The sequence below is a fragment of the Terrapene carolina genome, unplaced genomic scaffold, assembly GCF_002925995.2.
Source record: "Terrapene carolina triunguis isolate 2854851 unplaced genomic scaffold, T_m_triunguis-2.0 Scaffold523, whole genome shotgun sequence".
In the NCBI taxonomy this organism is placed as follows: Eukaryota; Metazoa; Chordata; order Testudines; family Emydidae; genus Terrapene; species Terrapene triunguis.
In genome coordinates, this window is record NW_020664874.1 from 1,445,268 (window position 1) to 1,463,051 (window position 17,784).

The following is a 17,784-nucleotide window of genomic DNA, read 5'->3' on the forward strand; positions in this document are numbered from 1 at the left end:
ACATCAGCTCCCGGGCATGCCAACGAGACGCTGTATTTCCCAGCACCAGGGGCGCAGTGCCCTGTCCCCGGCTCAGTTATCGCCAAAAGCTCTGTCCTCACCGGGTCTGGCCACTGCGGTCCCTCTCTGCAGCCTCAAAGGCCAGGTTCAGGGCAGCACAGAGGGGCTGGCCGGCCCTGCCAGCCTGCCTGTCTCCTTGAGCTCGACTCGTCAGCGCTGCCCTGCCCCGCCAGGAGCGGTCCTGGCCGCTGGGAGCGATTTTCCAGTCCCAGTTCCCCACTGTCGGCACCTACCTGTGATCTGCCAGCCTCCCCTCCCACCCACAGCTTGTGGGGTGGCTGCTGGCGTGGTAGCCGAGAAGCCCCAGGTGGGGATTAGGGCCCCGCTGTGCAGTGGAATCAGCCAGCTCCTGCCCCAAGGAGCGCCCGGCCTTGGCAGGTGACCGCAGAGAGAGGCAGGCGGCGGGGAGGAGGGGTCAGGGAGCGGTGAAAGGCTCGGGGCCAGCTGCATACGCTGCCACGGGTGTCGCTGGGAAATGCCTGGCAGCCGACTGCCTTGCCCAGCTCCCCTGTGCCCACTGTGAGGAGCTGGCCCGTGCCGCTCTCCTGCGCCCACTCTAACCACATCCCTCTCCCTTGGCGCAGAGGAGCGGAATCCCTACAAAGAAGTTTACACGGAGATGTGGGTGGAGCCAGAAGCAGCCGCTTACCCCCCGCCTCCGCCAGCCAAAAAACCAAGGAAAAGCACAACGGAGAAGCCCAAGGTCAAGGAGATCATAGATGAGCGCACCCGAGGTAGCCACCCGCCCGCTGAGGGAGGGCCTCTGGGGAGGGGTGGCTGGCTGGCCCCAGACAGGGCCACTCACCCCCACTGGCACCGAGCTCCGCTGGCCAGCCGAGGGCCCAGCTTCCCGCTAGCCGCCACTGCAGCTACAGAACAGCATTTCCCATGGTGCCGCTGGCATCGTGAGAGCAAAGCCCGCCCCTTTGCGGAGACACCCCACTGGCCCAGGGAGGCTGTAGGGCTCTGTCTGCTGGCCTTGGGGTGCACTAGTATCCCCCGCAGGCCAGTCTGAGAACTAGAGCTGCCCAAGCCTACCTCCCAAATTCCCCTCTTGCTCTGCGGAGAGCCCCCCGAGCCAGGCCGCTGTGGGCCCCACCCCTGCCCCTTCGGGGAGTTGAAATCTGGTCTTGAACCCCGAGCCCAGGGCAGCTCCAGATTTTCCTGGACAGGGGCTGCCTCTGGACTTGGGTTAAACCCCACCCGAGACCTTCCCAGGGCTGGGAGCTCCTTTGCCATCATCCTCATTCTCACTGGCCGGGCAAGGGAGAGAAGTGGGGGCTCCCACCCCACTGCAGAGTAATGGACCCCCAAAATAGCTCCTCTCTCCCCTCAGCCACCCAGGGGGGAGGAGACAGAGAGAACCAGCCACTGTGTCTCCGTGCTCACACCCTGCCCTGCCGCTGGAGGGCAGCACTGGCTCTGTGTGTAGCGCTGGCGACTGGTGCCCCACGGCCCTGGGCACTAAACCTCCTACCCAGAGAGCAGGTGCAGCCTGGGCCTGGCCAGCGTCTCAGCCCTGATCGTTGGCCGAGTGCCATCTTTACACCCATTCCGCCCCTCGTGTCTCTGCGGAGACTGCCAGCAAGGGGCCTGGCTCCTCTACCGCTGGGAACTGCTCCGAGACCCCCCATCTCCCATGGGCCCCGGAGCAGATCCCTACGAGGGCCCGGATCCCACTTCTACTCCTCCTGGCTCCTCCCTGGGCAGCAGGGTCCCTGTCCCCCTCGCACTGCCCCATCCCTGGGGAAACTGTCATTTTCTCTGCAGCCAGGACCCCGCGCCCCCAGGGGCAGGACGAGAAGGGGCTGGAATTCCCCCCCTGCCCCATGGCGGTTGAGTGGCCGAGTCCTGGCTAGGGAACGACCCTTCTCTCGGGCCCTGTAGAAACTCCCGCTCTTTCCGTACGAGCTGCCCCCGGGCTGGCGCAGAGCATCCTGGGCCGTTGTGTGTAACCCAGCCGCCCTCCAGGCCCCCCTGTGACCTGCCTGACTTCTTCTTTCGCTTCCCCAGAGCGGCTTGTTTATGAGGTTCGCCAGAAATGCAGGAACATCGAAGGTGAGTGTGTGACATCCCTAGAGCGGGGACGTCGGTCAGCCTCAGCCTCCCCCTTGCCCACACGCTGTCCGGCGCGTAGAGAGGGACTGGGGGGGCGGAGAGGCAGGAAGGGAGCCAGTTGGCAGAGACACCTCCTGCTTTGCATCTGACTGGCATGCAGCGGCGCAGGCTGTGGCCATCCTGGCGGACGGAAGGGCTGTCCTGGGGACACAGCATGGGGCACTACCAGGAGTGGTCGCGTGTGTTGCATTCCCACCCCGCTGGGATCGTCAGGGGAGCAATGCTGAGGCAGGCGGCACAGAGATGTGGTTAGAGACGGGAGACTGGACTAGAAGGCGGTTGGCTCCGTGCTACTCAGTGTCGTCAGCACTGGTCTGAACGAAAGTCTCAGGTCCTTGCTGGTGAAGTTAGGGGATGACGCAGCCATTGGCAGGGGGTAACTAGCAAGCGGGATTGCTGGGTAACACAGCGTGTGCAATACAGGCAATGCCAGGTTCCCCGGGGAGGAGCCAGGGGCGCAGGCCATGTGCACAGAGTGGGGGGCCGTCAGTGCCTGGAAATGATATGGAGTCACAGCGCACAAGCAACTGAATATGAGCGCCCGGTGCGATGCGTTAGCAAGCCTTGGCTGTGTAACCAGGGGAGGAGCCCAGAGATCTTCCCTCTCTACACGACCTTGGGGAGACGCTGCTGGAATTCAGTGTCCCGTTCTGGGGGGGTCACATTTTTAAAAGGGTGCAGAAAAGAGCCGCCCAAAGCAGGCGGCCAGGGCTGGAGTAAACGCCCTCCAGCCAGAGACTTGGAGCGCTGTCTGTTTAGCTGATCAGGGAGAAGATGGAGAGGTGACTTGGTTACACTGTGTAAGTGCTGTCCCAGGGAGAACTCACCGTGTCCTAGAGGGCTTTCCTCTAGCGGAGACAGGCAGCTGAGAGCCAGAGGCTGGGAGCTGGAGCCAGACCATTCAAACAAGAAATCTGTAACAATGCGTGGGATTAACCCGGGGTGGACACGACACCCCCAAGGGCAGTGGCGGATTCTCCACCACTTGGCATCTCTAAATGCAGACTGGCTGCCTTGCTGGCTGATGCATTAGCCAAACACACATTACAGGGGTAACTGGCTGGCGTACAGCGGCCTTGGGTACGCACACATCAGGCGGGGTGATCGAACGGTCCTTTCTGGCCTTGCACTCTGCGATTCTTGTTTAGTTGACCCGAAAGAAGGGTATGAGACTTGCTCCTGGCTCTGCTTGGGGCCGACGGCTCGTTCATCTCGCAAAGGCAGAACAAGACCCAGTGGCTGGAAACTGAAGTTAGACAAATCCAGGCTAGGACTACGGAGCAGAGTTTTAACAGGGAGAGGAGGGTAATGAACCACTGGAGCAAGCCACCAGCGGCTGTGGGGAATTCGCCGTCGCTTGAACGCTTTAGCTTAGGCCTGGGGGTCTGTGGGACGGATGCGCTCTAACTCTGCCGGAGCTTGTGGGCTGGAGGCAGGAATCGCTGGCTGGAGTCTCTGCCCGGTATGATGCAGGACATCGAATGACCCTTCCTAGCCTTAACGTGTGTGGCCTTCCGGACTCCCCTTGTGGCTAGTGGATGTGGAGTCTGCCGGGGCTCCCACTGACTCAGTTGGGAAGCCATGCTGGCAGTGCAGCATGGGGATGGTTCCTGGGAGCTTGGGGTGCTCGGGACCAGGTAGTTGGGGCACAGAGTGAGGGAGAGGGGGTGGAGGTGAGGCTGAGAAGCCCCCATTGTATGTAATACACTTGCCTTTTCTACTCTCCCCATCCCCAGATATCTGCATTTCTTGTGGAAGCCTCAACGTTACCCTGGAACACCCTCTATTTATCGGAGGAATGTGCCAAAACTGCAAGGTATGGAGTGGGGGGAGCCTTCTTGTCTCTGTAGGCTGGCCTGGCCCCCAGCCTCCCTGGACGTTCCAGGCCAGACACGAGCAAAGCCGCATGGGTACTTTGATCGTCCAGTTCTGCACTGCAGAGGGGCGAGACCCGAGCTTCAGGCCTAAGCTGCAGCGAGGCCAGTGCCACCTGGGCCTCCCAAGCTAACATGAGGCCTCTCTCCCCCCATGTGGGCACCTTCTTCTTCGAGTGATGGTCCCTACTGCATTCCGCTGAGGGGTCGCGCGTGTGCCGTGTGCAAGTAGAAGTGTCCGTGGGTCAGCGCATGCGCCCTGGCTTCACCTCATGGTTCATCTGAGGTGATAAAGGGTGGGGCGGACCAACCGCGTCTCCAGTTCCTTCTCACCGCTGCATGGTCCAGGCCGGAGCTGCTAGTGTCCTCTCGTCTCTGACCTATTGGAAAATAACCGTTTAGAATTGTAGAGCGTTTGCTTCCAGTTTTTGCTGTTTTTAACATAGTGTCGTTTTTAGGAATAATTTTAGTAGGACTGAGGCCTTTGTGGAATCTGTTTACCGGTTCCCCCTCCCCAACACCCACAGGCAGAAAGTGGATTGTAACAAAGATGCCAGGATTCAAGATCTGCACCTCCTGCCCGTGTTCCGTCTCGGTCAGCGACAAGCAGCAGTGGTGCCGCTGCTGCTTGGGAAAGGCCCACATTGCATCCAGGTGCCGTATCTGCCAGTCCTTCCCACGCCGTACCCGAGAAGGCCAGGCTCTCCGCCTCAAGAAGGTCGCCATGAGTCCTTAATTGGAACCAGGCCGGGGAACTGCCCCGTACATTGGCCTGAGAAACCCAGGAGTGCGCCGCCAGCTATGGAGACACAGTCCTGCTCCACCGGCACCACTGCTACGGACCATGTGCCAGGGCCTAGTTGGGAGGCAGGGAACCTGGTCCTGCTTTGAGCAGGGGGTTGCACTAAGTGACCTCCTGAGGTCTCTTCCAACCCTAATCTGCTATGATAAGCATGACAGTAATTCTTCCTCCAAGCCTAAGAAGGATGATGCGCCTTCCACAAGTACCAGCCACGGAGAAGCGGGGCGTTCCAAGGTGCACAAGCATGCCAAAAAATCATGCAGACCAGCAGATCCGCCGGCACCGAGCACCCAGTCATGTACGCTCTCAATGTCGGCCTCCCTTAAGACAAGGGCTCCATCGACTCCGGGACAGTCCTCCACTGCAGTGCCAGTTCTGGCTGCAGAACAAGTACCGTTAACACCGGGGGGATTGGAGGAAGCACCGGAACCGCATGAACTGTTTGCCTTAGGAGAACTGAGATCTCCATGCCTTCCTCTACCCTCCGCACCTAGGGAGGTCCGATCTCCTATCCAGGACTTACTGCAGTCAAGTCATGCTGCGACTCTATGGTTTTCACACTTCCACCGGCTCCAACGGTACCACCATTGGAACCGAGATCTGAGTTCTCATCATGGGAGGATTCCGACAGAGCACAAGGGCTTCACCCCATCCCTGCTCAGGGAGCCCTTGGGCAGGTACTCTGAAGCGGTTGTGGGGATCGAACTGCTCAGTCCGGTTCCGCCAGTACTGCCAGAGCAAGAACATTTCCCATCGTCCTCTCCAGCTGCTGCAGTAACCTCACTCCACCTCACCTCCAGATGACTTTTGGCAGTTCCCAGAACTCCCGTGAAGAGTGGCAGACAGCCTTCATGTTCCACTGGAGGGAGTACGAGACAAGCAGCACCAGGTCCTGGACACCCTTCATTCCTTGGTGCCGAGCAGGGTTGCTCTGCCGATCAATGGTGCCATTCTCCAACCAGCTCAAACTGTTTGGCCTACCCTGACCACTTGCACACCTACCTCACAGGGGGCAGGGAAGAGATGCTACGTACCGGCCAAGGGGTCGGAGTTCCTTTTCTCACACCCCCACCCAGTTCCCTCATGGTGCAAGCAGCAACGGAACAGTCCAGACAGCAACACCCACGCTCCACCCCGTCGGATAAGGAGGGCAAATGCTTAGACGTTCTGGGGCTCCAGGTCTTCTCTTGAGCTAGCCTCTAATTTCAAACTACCCAGGCCTTGCTGGCCAAATCTGACTTCCTCAACTACGGAAAGTTGGAGGACTTTACTGAAAGGCGCCTCAGCAAGGTCAAGTATGATTCCAGTCTATCCTGGAGGAGGACAAACGGCGCTACAGTCAGCTCAAGACCCTGTGGATCCTCTTCACACTCCATGGCCACGGGCATTGTCATGCGGAGGGAATCGTGGCTCCGCACATCCGGTTTCCCCAGGGAGGTGCAAACTACCATCGAGGAGCTCCCGTTCGATGAGTCGCACTGGTTGAATCTGAGACTGACAATTCCCTCCACTCCCTCGAGGATTCCAGAGTCACACTTCGATCACTGGGTATCTGGTAACTTCTACCACCCACCACCTACTCAGAACTTCTCAGTTCTTCCACCAGAGACCATACAAACCTCCTCGGAAGTGCCAGAAGACCCAATGATCCCGCCCTCCCGGCCCCCTTCCCAGACTTCAGCATCTCACATTCAAACCTCTCAGAAACAATATTTCTGAGTGTCAACCACCGTGCAACCAACCCATCCCCTTCGGGTGAATCTAGCACTCTTCTTACCAGCTTGGAGTGCAATACCAACAGACAGGTGGGTCCTGGATGCCAACGGCCATGGCTATACAATCGAATTCAGCACGCTACCTCATCCACATCCCCCACCCCAATCCCTCCTCAGGAACCACTCTCACGACAGCATCCTTGCCTTAGAAGTGACGCCTTACTGCAAAGGGGAGTGAGAGAGCACGTTCCCCCGAGCTATCGGGGCACGGGGTTCTATTGCACTTACTTCCTGGTACCCAAGAAGAATGGCAGCTGGAGACCAATCCTGGATCTCCGTTGCCTCAACCGCTTCACCCGCCAGCCCGTTTCGTATGGTCGCTTTAGCGGCCATCATGCTGTCGCTAGAAAAAGGCATGTGCTTTATGGCTCTCGATATGCAGGACACCTGTTGTCACATAGACATTCATCCAACCCACAGAAAATTCCTGAGGTTCATGGTAGGCCCTCAGCATTTTCAGTACAGGGTTCTGCCATTTGGACTCACCACTGCTCCCCAGGTCTTCACCAAAGTTTTCTCTATCGTAGCGGCCCACCTCTGGGGTCCTGATATTCCCCATCTCGACTAGCAGCGCGATCCAGAGACGAGGCTCGAATCTCGACCTCCATGTTGCTCAGACTCCTTTCCTCCCTGGGAGTCAATGTCAACATCGAAAAATCAATTTTGATTCCCACACAGCCCCAAGACTTCATAGGGGCCTCCATCAACTCGGTCACAGCCAGAGCTTACCTAGCAAGGGACAGGTTCCAGCCTCTGCAGGAACTCATTGACTGGATAGTCAACAGTCCATCTGTCCCGGTCAGGACTTGCTTATCCCTCCTTGGCCACATGGCATCCTGTACATATATCACGGCCTTCGCTCACCTCCACCTTCACTGTCTGCAGATGTCGCTCCAGAGGGTTTACTCACTGTGATGGGGTGTACCTACCGCATCCTGGCCCAGAAAGGGTTAACTGCGCAGTGCCCCTCCACCCCTGCTGGGCATGCTCAGCCTGTAGGCAAGCTACAGTCGAGGCAGGCTGCTGAACAGGAAGGGTGCAGATTGCAGGCTCTCTCCTGGGAGCTGCTACCGGCCCCAACCACAGAGCCAAGGCGCGCCGAGCCCCAGACGGATTCCAGGCTGCTTGTGGAATCCAGAGACGGGAGCCGTCAGGACCCGTCTGCACCGGCCGAGGACCCCAGAGACCCAGGGGACCCATGGACCACCGCTGAAGAAGACAGGGTATGAAGCAGCCCAGGGGATTTAGTCAGTGCTCCGGTTGGAGAACCGGACAACAGGTCAGTGTGTTTCGGGTGGATCCCCGCTGACCCCGTGGTGAGCACCTTCGGCACACAGGGGGCAGCCTGCCGGTCGCTGTGAGGGCGGTAGTCAGGCTGCCTTTGGCAGCATGCCTGCAGGAGGTCCACCGGCAATTCGGCGGCGGGGACACCGAAGGCGCGGCACTGGCGGACCTCCCGCAGGCACGCCGCCGAATCCGCGTGACCCGCAGGCGTGCCGCCGAAAGCTGCCTGCCTGCCGTGCTTGGGGCGGCAAAAAACATAGAGCCGCCCCTGCTGGGCTGGGACTCAGAGGAGCAGGGAGGGCCCAGGTCGCCCTTCCCCAGGCGCCGCACACCCCTAGGTGGCGCTCCACTTCCCCAATGGGCTAAAAGGCCACACAGCTCCTCAGAGGTGGGCAGCTTTATTGACTGCAGCCAGTAGGCCACACAGCCCTGTAAGGAAGGGTCGCTCTATTGACACTGGCCACTGAGCCATGCAGCCCCATGAGGAGGGGCGACTCCAGCCACTAGGCCGTACTACAACATTTTATGGTCAGGGTCACCAGCATAGGACCTATCTGGCTGCGGCACTGCCTTTCCCTTTCTTCTGACTATATGTGACCTGACACCCCGTGACGGGTTGTACCTACCCCACGACACTCTCACACACTACGTGCCACAGGCTTGATGCTGTCAGTCGCCCCCGAGGTGTTCTCTTCCCTCCAGTGGTGAATGGCCCCGCAGCAGGTCTGTACAGGGATCCCCATCCTCCCTGGACAGGACACATCCCTCACAGGGTGGGGAGCGCACATGGCCCATCACACGACGCAAGGGACATGGACCCCTCAGGAATTCAGGATGCACCTCAGCCGTCTGGAACTCCGGGCGGTATGGCGAGCGTGGCAAGCATTTCTCCCATCCATTCGCTCGCATCATGTTCTCATCGTGTCGGACACCACCCCCACCATCTATTACATCACAGACCAGGGGGCAGGAGGTCTGTGTGCGGAAGCGGTCAGTCTGAGGGATTGGTGCATTGCCCACAAGAACCTGTTGTTGGCAGCCTATCTTCTGGGGATTCAGAACGTGATTGCAGACTCTCAGCCGAAGATTCATCTCCGATCATGAGTGGGAGCTGCACAACTCTGTAGTAAACAACATCTTCAGCCAGTGGGGGACTCCCACCAGAGACCTCTTTGCCTTCCACAGCAACAACAACATGCAGCACGTACTGCTCAAGGTCAGACCAGATCAACTACTCCTCCCCCTCTTCCACTCCTCCCACCAGTCCTCCACAAGATCAGGAGGGAGAGGGCCCCGTTCTGGCCACCCCAGTTTTGGTTTCCTTCTCCTTCTGTCGGCCCGTCCCTCACTTCCCCTACCCACAACACAACAGCAGGATCAGACATCCCGGTCCACAGACACGTCACCTCAGAGCTGGTATTTGGATGGGCATCTTCTCTAGAACGGGAGTGTTCGTCGGTGGGGCACGATAGCCTTTCGAGCAGCAGGAAGGAGTCCACCAGGCGTTCCTGTTGGGCCAAGGTGAATCGCTTGGCCTTTTGGTCCCAGCAAAAGGGCTTTCCCCTGAGGAAGTGGGCATTTCTCTTCCTGTCCTTGAAGACGTCAGGGTTCACCCTCAGTTCTCTCGAGGTTCATGTAGTGATGATCAGCGCCTTCCACCGCCCCATGGAAGCACACTCCGTATGTACACATCCCTTGACTACCAGGTTTTGGAAAGGTCTTTTCAGGACTTTCCCACCCATACAGCCTATCACCCCCCAGGTGGGACCTCAACCTCGTTCTAGCGGCGTTAATGAAACCGCCCTTCAAGCCTCTGGCTTCATGCTCTATGTCCCTCCTTTCCATGAAAGTCACCTTCCTAGTGGCTGTCACTTCGGCGAGAAGGGTAGGCGAACTGGGGGCCATGATGGAGGACCCCCTCTTTCACCACGTTCCATAAGGACAAAGTCTTCCTACGCCTGCACCCCAAGTTTCTACCCAAGGTCATAGCTCAGTTTCATCTCAACCACCCCGTACGCTCACCTGCTTTCTTCCCAAAGCCTCACGCCTTGGCAGAGGAGCAGCACCTTCACTCCCTCGACGTCCGCAGGGCTCTGACCTTCTACCTGCCGAGGACGAGACCTATCGGGAGGTCCCCTAGACCAGCGTTTCTCAAACTGGGATCCAGGGAGTCCGCAGGCCCCGCTGATCAACTCCTCAACCTCCCTCCCAGCACATCGGGGGCCCGGGGCTAAGGCAGGCTCCCTACCTGCCCGGAAGCGGACGCCAGCTCCCCCGCCGGAGTGCCGGCTCCGCAGCTCCCATAAGCCAGGAACCATGACCAATGGGAGCTGTGGGGGCGGCGGGTGTGGGCACGAGGGCAGCGCGCAGAGCCTCCCTGGCTGCCCATGCATCTAGGGGTTGCGGGGACCTCGTGTCTGCTTCCTGGGAGCTGTGGTAAGTGCTGCCAGGCCCCCGCACCCCAAACCCTCTCCCACAGGCCAACCCCCTTCCCCCGCCCCCCTCCCCCCCCCCCCCCCCCCCCCCCCCCCCCCCACCGCCTGCCCCAGCCCTGAGCCCCCTCCTGCACCCCAACCCCCTTCCCCAGCCCGGAGTCCCCTCCCGCACCCAAACTCCTTCCCAGAGCCCGCACTCCACACCCCCCACACCCCACTCCAGACATGCGCGGAGTTCGCTGCACCTTGGTGCGGGACTCTGCACGGCTGTCCTCCGCTCCTCCCTCCCCTCGGGATTCCACCTCCCGCCCTCCAGCCCCTCTGCTGTGCACCTGTTGGAGGAACTGAGGGCGTGGTCGCTCCGCCCCGCCCGTTATCACCATGAGGTGACGCAAGGGCGCGTGCGCAGCCCAACAGACACTCCTGCTTTCAAATGCTCCGGCTCCGGGCGCATGACGCATGCCTAACCCCTCAGTGAAATGCAGGTAGGGACCACCCATCTCGAAGAACCTCCAGTTACAGGTGAGTAGCCTCCTCTTCTCCTGGGCTTCCATCCCTTTGCTGCCCTGAAGCATTTCCTGGTCCTTGTATCCCTCTGCTCGAAGCATTTCCCCTCGAGGCAGGCTCCCTGCGGCAGGCCAGCCCGGGCAGCTGCCGGGGTTCTGCTCCCTAGCCCGGCAGGGCAGCCCGAGGGTGGAGTACTCTGCGGCAGCGTCCCCGAGGCCAGGTGCCGTGCACTGCGCCTGGGCTGTGGGCCGTCCCCCTGGGTGGAGGGGTGCGGAGGGGACGCAGCGTTCACACCCTTCTCGCTGCCCCCCAGAACTGCTTCCTGGAGTGCGCGTACCAGTACGATGACGACGGATACCAATCGTACTGTACGATCTGCTGCGGCGGCCGCGAGGTGCTCATGTGCGGAAACAACAACTGCTGCAGGTGGGTGTGGCACACTCAGCCGGGCTGGGAGCCCGGGGCGCTCGGCCAGCTGCACCGGCTCTGCGCTTCCATCTGGGCTTGGGCAGGAACATGAGCCAGCCACTGCCCTGCAGCCGGTTCTCCCTCCCTCTCCGCAGCCAGGCCAGTCAGTGATGAGGGGACCGGAGAGGCCTTGGGGACACGTGGGATGGTGATGCTGGACCCCGTCCCAGCCCTCCGGCTGTGTGCCAGCTGGCCTGGGCCCTGAGCCCCAGTGGGCTCAGACTGGGACCTGTGGGTTGCCTTCCCAGCTCAGCACGGTCCTGCCCCTGCAGTTAGGGGACCGCAAGGGAGGGGTCGCACTCGGCCCCCGCTGGTGACCTGTGACCCTCGCCCCCACCTCCCTAGAACAGAGGCAAGGGAGTAAATGGGCTGAAGTGTCTCCCCTTCCCCCTGGGTCTCAGGTGCTTCTGTGTGGAGTGCGTGGACCTGCTGGTGGGACCAGGTGCAGCCCAGGCAGCTATCAAAGAGGACCCCTGGAACTGCTACATGTGTGGCCACAAGGGCATCTACGGGCTGCTGAGGCGAAGAGATGACTGGCCCTCCCGCCTCCAGATGTTCTTCGCCAATAACCATGACCAAGAATTTGTGAGTATGTGGCAGCGCTGCCCGGTTCCCCCGGGGGCTCGGCAGAGCAGAGCCTCCCCCCAGCCCTGCACCCGAGGGGCCGGGGCTGAACACGTCCAGCAGGGCTGCCTGTGCTGTCGCTGGGCTGCCGGCATTTGTATGCTTGGGTCCCAGATCATCCCAGGAATGCAGGACTGATGGGGACCTCCTGGGTCCTCGAGTCCAGCCCTGCTATCGCAGGCAGCACCGTCACGTCGGTCGCTTCCTGAGCTCTCCGGAGTCCCTCAGCAAGCGTCTTCGCCCTCCCTCCTCTCCTGGTTAGAAACCTCCTCTCCAGACAGAGCGACCCCACTTGTGCTGGCATTGTCCTTTAGCCTACCGAGCACTGCCCCCTCCCTGGGCTTCCCCCCGATGTGTGTGTCTAGACCGTGGTCAGTTCCCCGCTCAGCAAGCCCAGCCCCTGGCGTCTCCACTCCTAGGGGAGGTCCCCGCGTCGCATGGAGCTCCAGCCGCGGTTAGCTCCCCCTGTAAGAGCTGGGATGGGACCCATCCGGGAGTTGGGAGCCCAGTTCATGTCCAAGGAGACTGTCTAGGGGAGTATTTCTTGTGCCCTCGTCTCTCATGCTGCGCTGTGTGTGTGTGTTTTAAGGACCCACCAAAGGTTTATCCACCGGTCCCAGCTGAGAAGAGGAAGCCCATCCGAGTGCTCTCTCTCTTCGATGGAATTGCCACAGGTGGGCTAACAAGAGGTAGCTGAGCGGCATTAGGGCTCTGCTGTCCGTCTCCATGCTTACAGCGCCCCACTCCAGCCCCTCAGCGGCCGTGACCCACCAGCACGGCCCAGCTCACTTCACCGCATGCAGAGGGCACGGGGGAGCAGATACGCTCTGGTTTAATGACCCAGCTGGTAGGTTCTCAGTAGCAGAATGCAATCCTGGGTTCTAAACCTAGTGTGCAGGACGCGTGTTTGGCCGAGTGCGGGATAATGCTCCACCTGTCTCTCGCAGCTCTGCTGGGCCCGCAGCCCCCGAGATCGTAGAACAGAGGTCGGCAACCTCTGGCACGCGGCTCGCCAGGGTAAGCACGCTGGCGGGCCGGGCCAGTTTGTTTACCTGCCACATCAGCAGGTTCAGCCGATCGCGGCTCCCACTGGCTGCGGTTCACCATCCCAGGCCAATGGGGGCTGCGGGAATCCGCGTGGGCGAGGGATGTGCTGGCCGCGGCCAGTGGGAACCACGATCGGCTGAACCTGCCGACGCGGCAGGTAAACAAACTGGCCCGGCCCGCCAGGGGGCTTACCCTGGCGAGCCACGTGCCAGAGGTTGCCGACCCCTGTCGTAGAACATCTTGCATTGACTGTGGCCAACAGTTTCAAACTAAGTCCCTGATTTTGGGTGCTCCCAACTCAAGACACTTTTGGCCTGGTTATTTGGAGGGGCTGAGGACCCACGGCCACTGGGCCAGGCCCTCTGAAATCAGCTCCAAGGTGGCCCATTGTCCTGCCGGACGTATTTCAAAGAGGGGTGAGCCCAGGTCACCAGCAGGGGGCTGTGTAATTAGATTTGGACTCTCCACACCCTTGGGGGGGGGGAGCGGACTGGGGGGGGGGGGGGGGGGCGTTCCCCTGAATCCGTGGCCTCTGTAGTTCCCCATAGGGATGCTACGAGTGTCCTGACTGCACTTCAATAAGCAGCTGCTTGCGTTCCTCTGTTTTGTGTCGGAGGGGCCAGTGGTCCTGAGTTGCTGCTTAGCGCTGAGGGGTCTCCTGCTGTGTCTGGTTTGGGATGATGTTCCCGATGGCGAGTGCTCCCTGGGGTGCTGTCCCCAGGGCCGTCCTGCGTTGCGGACCTGACCCTGCTCTGTATCCTGGCAGGTCTGCTGGTGCTGAAGGACCTGGGCATTCAGGTGGACCGCTACATCGCTTCTGAGGTTTGCGAAGACTCTATTACTGTGGGGATGGTGAGACACCAGGGCAAGATCATGTACGTCGGCGACGTCCGGAATGTCACCCAGAAACATGTACGTGAGGCTGCCATCCGCCTGCCCCGCTCACCTCCCTACCCCGGCAGGCGTCCCGACTCAGCGGCTGCGTCTCACGGGGGGGCAGCGGGCTGAACCCTTTCTAGGTTCACAGAGTTTAAGGTCAGAAGGGACATGTGGCGGTGTATGCACACCCCACACCCTTTGGGGTGGATTGTGGTCGTGGTGACACCGCAGTTACAGTCTGTCAGACTGTCCTGGGACTCAAGACAGTGCGGCTCAATGGCCAGAGTCAGTGTCTGTCCTTGAGCGCAGGGCTGCGTGGCCTAGTGGCCAGTCATTAGAGCGGCCCTCAGGTTCCAGGCATCACGGCCCTATCACCAAATCCGGGGGCTGCCACCAAAGTGGGGGTGGCGGCTGGGGTAGGGGGACCCGGGTCCACCCAACTCCACCAGGTCCCAGCCCAGGGCCCTAACAGTGGTGAAGTGGTCCGCCACTGGGTCAGCGGGAAATCCAGCCTCAACACTCTGACCTTACACGGGTGGGAGATACCACTCACTCCACCTCCCTGGGCCACTTCCTGCCGAGCTTCCTGAAGCTGCAATCCGTATGCGTTGGGGTCTCTGGGCTCCTCGGCGCAGGGGACTCCGGCTCCCACCAGTCGGCTGGGGCGTGGGATCTCCAGCTCCCACAGGCAAGGGCTGGAACGGCTCCTGGGCTGGAGCCTCCACCAAGCGTCCTCCTTGGCGCCTGCGGGCAAGCTGGGCGCTCTCCTTTATACTAGCACAGCAATTGGAGCATGCCTAACAGGGTCTAAGGGGCGGGACTTCCTCCACCCCTAGTGTGTGATTTAACCCTTTCTCGCCTAGTGGGGGGTATGCACACCCCATCACAGGACCATTCGATGATGTAGTCTGGCCTCCTGTGTGTCACCAGCCGTTCGGTTTCACCCAGTTACCCCTGTACTGAGCTAACGCATCTCCCAGAAAGGCAGCCAGGCTGTGTCTGAATTCACCAGGGGGTGGAGAATCCACCCCTTCCCTTGGGAGTTTCCCGCAGTGGTTAGTCACCTGCACGGTTAACAAAAGGTGAGCGGTTTCTCATTGACTGTGTCTGGCGTCAGCTTCCAGGCATTGGTTCTTGTTCTGCCTGTCTCCGCTAGAGGAAGGAGCCCTCTGGTACCTGATATCATCTCCCTGGGACAATCCTTAGACGCTGGGGCCAGGTTACCTCTCAGGCTCCCTCGGGCTCTAAATCGCGCACTAGGGGGCGTTTTCTCCAGCCCTGGAATCATTTTTGTGGTTCTTTTCTGCCCCCTCTGCAGTTTTTCAACATCTGTGTAAAATGTGGCCCCCAGAACTGGAGTCCATATTCCAGCCTCGGTTTCCCCACTGCCGCATACCAAGGGAGACTCGCCTCCTTTGCCCCCCATAACCTCTCGCTGGCGTGTCTCTGTGTTGCAGATACAGGAATGGGGCCCTTTTGACCTGGTGATTGGAGGGAGCCCGTGTAATGACCTCTCCATTGTCAACCCTGCCAGGAAGGGTCTTTACGGTAGGTGTCCGAGCCGGCCACGCCGGCTCTCCTGCAGTCCAGTCTAGGCTGAGGCGGGCTGTCAGCAGCTCACCCGTGTCTCTTCTCTCTTCCTGCTGCCCAGAGGGCACTGGACGGCTCTTCTTCGAGTTCTACCGCCTTCTCCACGAAGCCCGGCCCAAGGAGGGCGACGACCGGCCCTTCTTCTGGCTCTTCGAGAACGTGGTGGCCATGGGGGTGAGCGACAAGCGGGACATTTCACGCTTCCTAGAGGTGAGCACTACCGCGGAAACCTGCTGGCCCTCCCCTAGTCGCCAGCGAGTCCTGAGCTCCCAGCAGGGTCTGGCTTTGGGTCTGGGGGGGCTTCCATAGGCTGGTACCTGTCCGACGAGTCCTCAGGGCCCGTGTGTGTGACTGAACCCCAGCCATGTGCACATGTGCCCTGGAGTGGCTAGCTGCGTGGGGCCCGCTGAGACGTGACACCCGTCACCGAGAGGGGTGGCAAGAGCCACAATGGGGAGGGGAGGTGAGGAGTCACCTCTGTTTGGCTCTGGTGCGACCTCTGCTTGAATCCCACGTGCAGTTCTGGTGCCCACAGATCCCGGAGGATGTGGCTACATTGGCGAGGGGTCCGAGAAGAGCCACGAGACTGATGAACGGGTTAGAAAACCTGCCTCCTGGAGACATTGAACTCCTTGAGTCTGTGTCACCAGAGCAGGTTCAGGGGTGCCTGGGTCCCAGGCTGTAAGTACCTACGTGGGAACGGGCCCCTCAGGCTGGCAGGGGAAGGGCTAACACGAGCCAGGGGCTGGCAACTGAAGCCAGACAGATCCAGACTGGCAGTACGGTTACGTTTTTGACAGTGCGGATAACTAAGCACTGGAACAATTTCCGTGCGGGATTCTCCAGCAGTGACGATTGTCACTCAATCGGGATGTTTTCCTGAACTACCGGCTGTAGTTCTGTAAGCGATTGTGTTGGGGAAGTGCTGTACCGCGGTGCCAGAGGAGCTGCTCCCAATGGTCCCGTCTGGCCGGGGGACCTGTGAACACCTGGGCTTGCCTGCACTTTGTAGTGGTTTGTCAAAACTTTCAGGAGTCCCTGGTGGGGCAAGGAGGAAGGGGGCAACCCTGCGTGGGCTGCTGGTGGAGAGGATCCCCACCTGTGCCCTTTGTGGGAGTTGGCTGGATAGAAAGGGGGCCCGGTCAGGGCCACCCCTGGCCCCAGAACTGCAGGGGAGCCACCCCCCTCCCACTCTAGGAGCCAGAGGATGCCGGAGGGAAGAGAAGCCGCCAAAGCAGGGACCTGTGGCCCTCTGGCCATTCGGAGAGCTTTCTGGGCTTCTCTGCCTCCAACCCGCCTCAGCTTCACTCCATCCATACCTGTCCCCTTCCCTTCGCATCCAGCTAACCTCCCCACCGCGGCACCCCCAGACCGTCACTGGGCTCTGTCTGCCCTTCGGGGCGGGGCCTGGTCTGGGGTGACTCGGGGGGTGGGTACATGGAGCCAGCTGGCAGAGCACCCCCACGTGTCTCTGGCACTGGCTGGGTCAGCTCTCCCCCGGGGTTTGGTTTAGAGGAGAAGGGAGCGGGGGCAGCTGCAGGACGGGAACCTGAACCAGCTTTCCGTGCTGCGAGCGTTGGGGGGCTGACCCCGAGCAGTGGGGCTGGGGTTCCTGGCACTGCGTGCACCGGAGGGCTGGGGGTGATGGGCGTGGGGGCGTCTGAGCCCCAGCCGTGGGCAGTCAGTGCAGAGCCTCTCTCCAGTTCCTTGCCCTGCCCCAGAGCAGCCCGCCTTTCAGGGCTGCCGAACACAGTGTGTGCAATGACCCGGTCTAGCCACCAGAGGGCACTGGGGTCCCAGCGCCCTGCTGCCCAGCCAGCTGCTCTGAACAGGATCCGCGCTGCGGGCAGAGCTCGACACACACACACACACACACACACACACACACACACACACACACACACACACCCACACACACACACACACACACACACACACACACACACACACACACACACACACACACACACACACACACACACACACACACACACACACACTTGCTCCTTTCTCCGTTTCGTCCCATGACCCCTAGGCGGACAGGTTTAGCCCTTGGCCCAGTTCCCGGAGCTCTCTCCAGGTGGTCAGTGGCGGCTGGTAATGTGGTGCGCGGAACCGAAGACGGTGTCTGGCGCCCATGGAGGAGCGCTCGCCATGCCTCTGTGCGTGCTGCTGTCTGACGGCATAGCCAGCGCCTACCTGATCCCTGTCTGCTGTCAGCCCTGAGAACGGGGCGCTCCTGGTGCACGCACTCCCCCTCCCAGCAAAGCTCTCTTGGGCTAGTTGCTCCTCAGACAGGCAGGGTTTAGACCCTGGCATGT

At 60.6% G+C, this 17,784-nt stretch overlaps 1 protein-coding gene across 1 annotated transcript in view; it reads left to right on the forward strand.

Annotated features, from left to right (window-relative positions):
• DNMT3A (DNA methyltransferase 3 alpha) overlaps nucleotides 1–17,051 on the forward strand; it is a 130,398-nt gene extending 113,347 nt beyond the window's left edge. The window contains exons 10-19 of the mRNA XM_029913229.1: nucleotides 645–794; nucleotides 2,074–2,118; nucleotides 3,915–3,994; nucleotides 11,169–11,281; nucleotides 11,725–11,908; nucleotides 12,537–12,621; nucleotides 13,761–13,906; nucleotides 15,331–15,421; nucleotides 15,525–15,673; nucleotides 16,977–17,051. Of these exons, the coding sequence (XP_029769089.1) occupies nucleotides 645–794; nucleotides 2,074–2,118; nucleotides 3,915–3,994; nucleotides 11,169–11,281; nucleotides 11,725–11,908; nucleotides 12,537–12,621; nucleotides 13,761–13,906; nucleotides 15,331–15,421; nucleotides 15,525–15,673; nucleotides 16,977–17,051 (1,118 nt within the window). The remainder of the gene's footprint in view (nucleotides 1–644; nucleotides 795–2,073; nucleotides 2,119–3,914; nucleotides 3,995–11,168; nucleotides 11,282–11,724; nucleotides 11,909–12,536; nucleotides 12,622–13,760; nucleotides 13,907–15,330; nucleotides 15,422–15,524; nucleotides 15,674–16,976) is intronic.
• The last annotated feature ends 733 nt before the right edge of the window (nucleotides 17,052–17,784 follow it).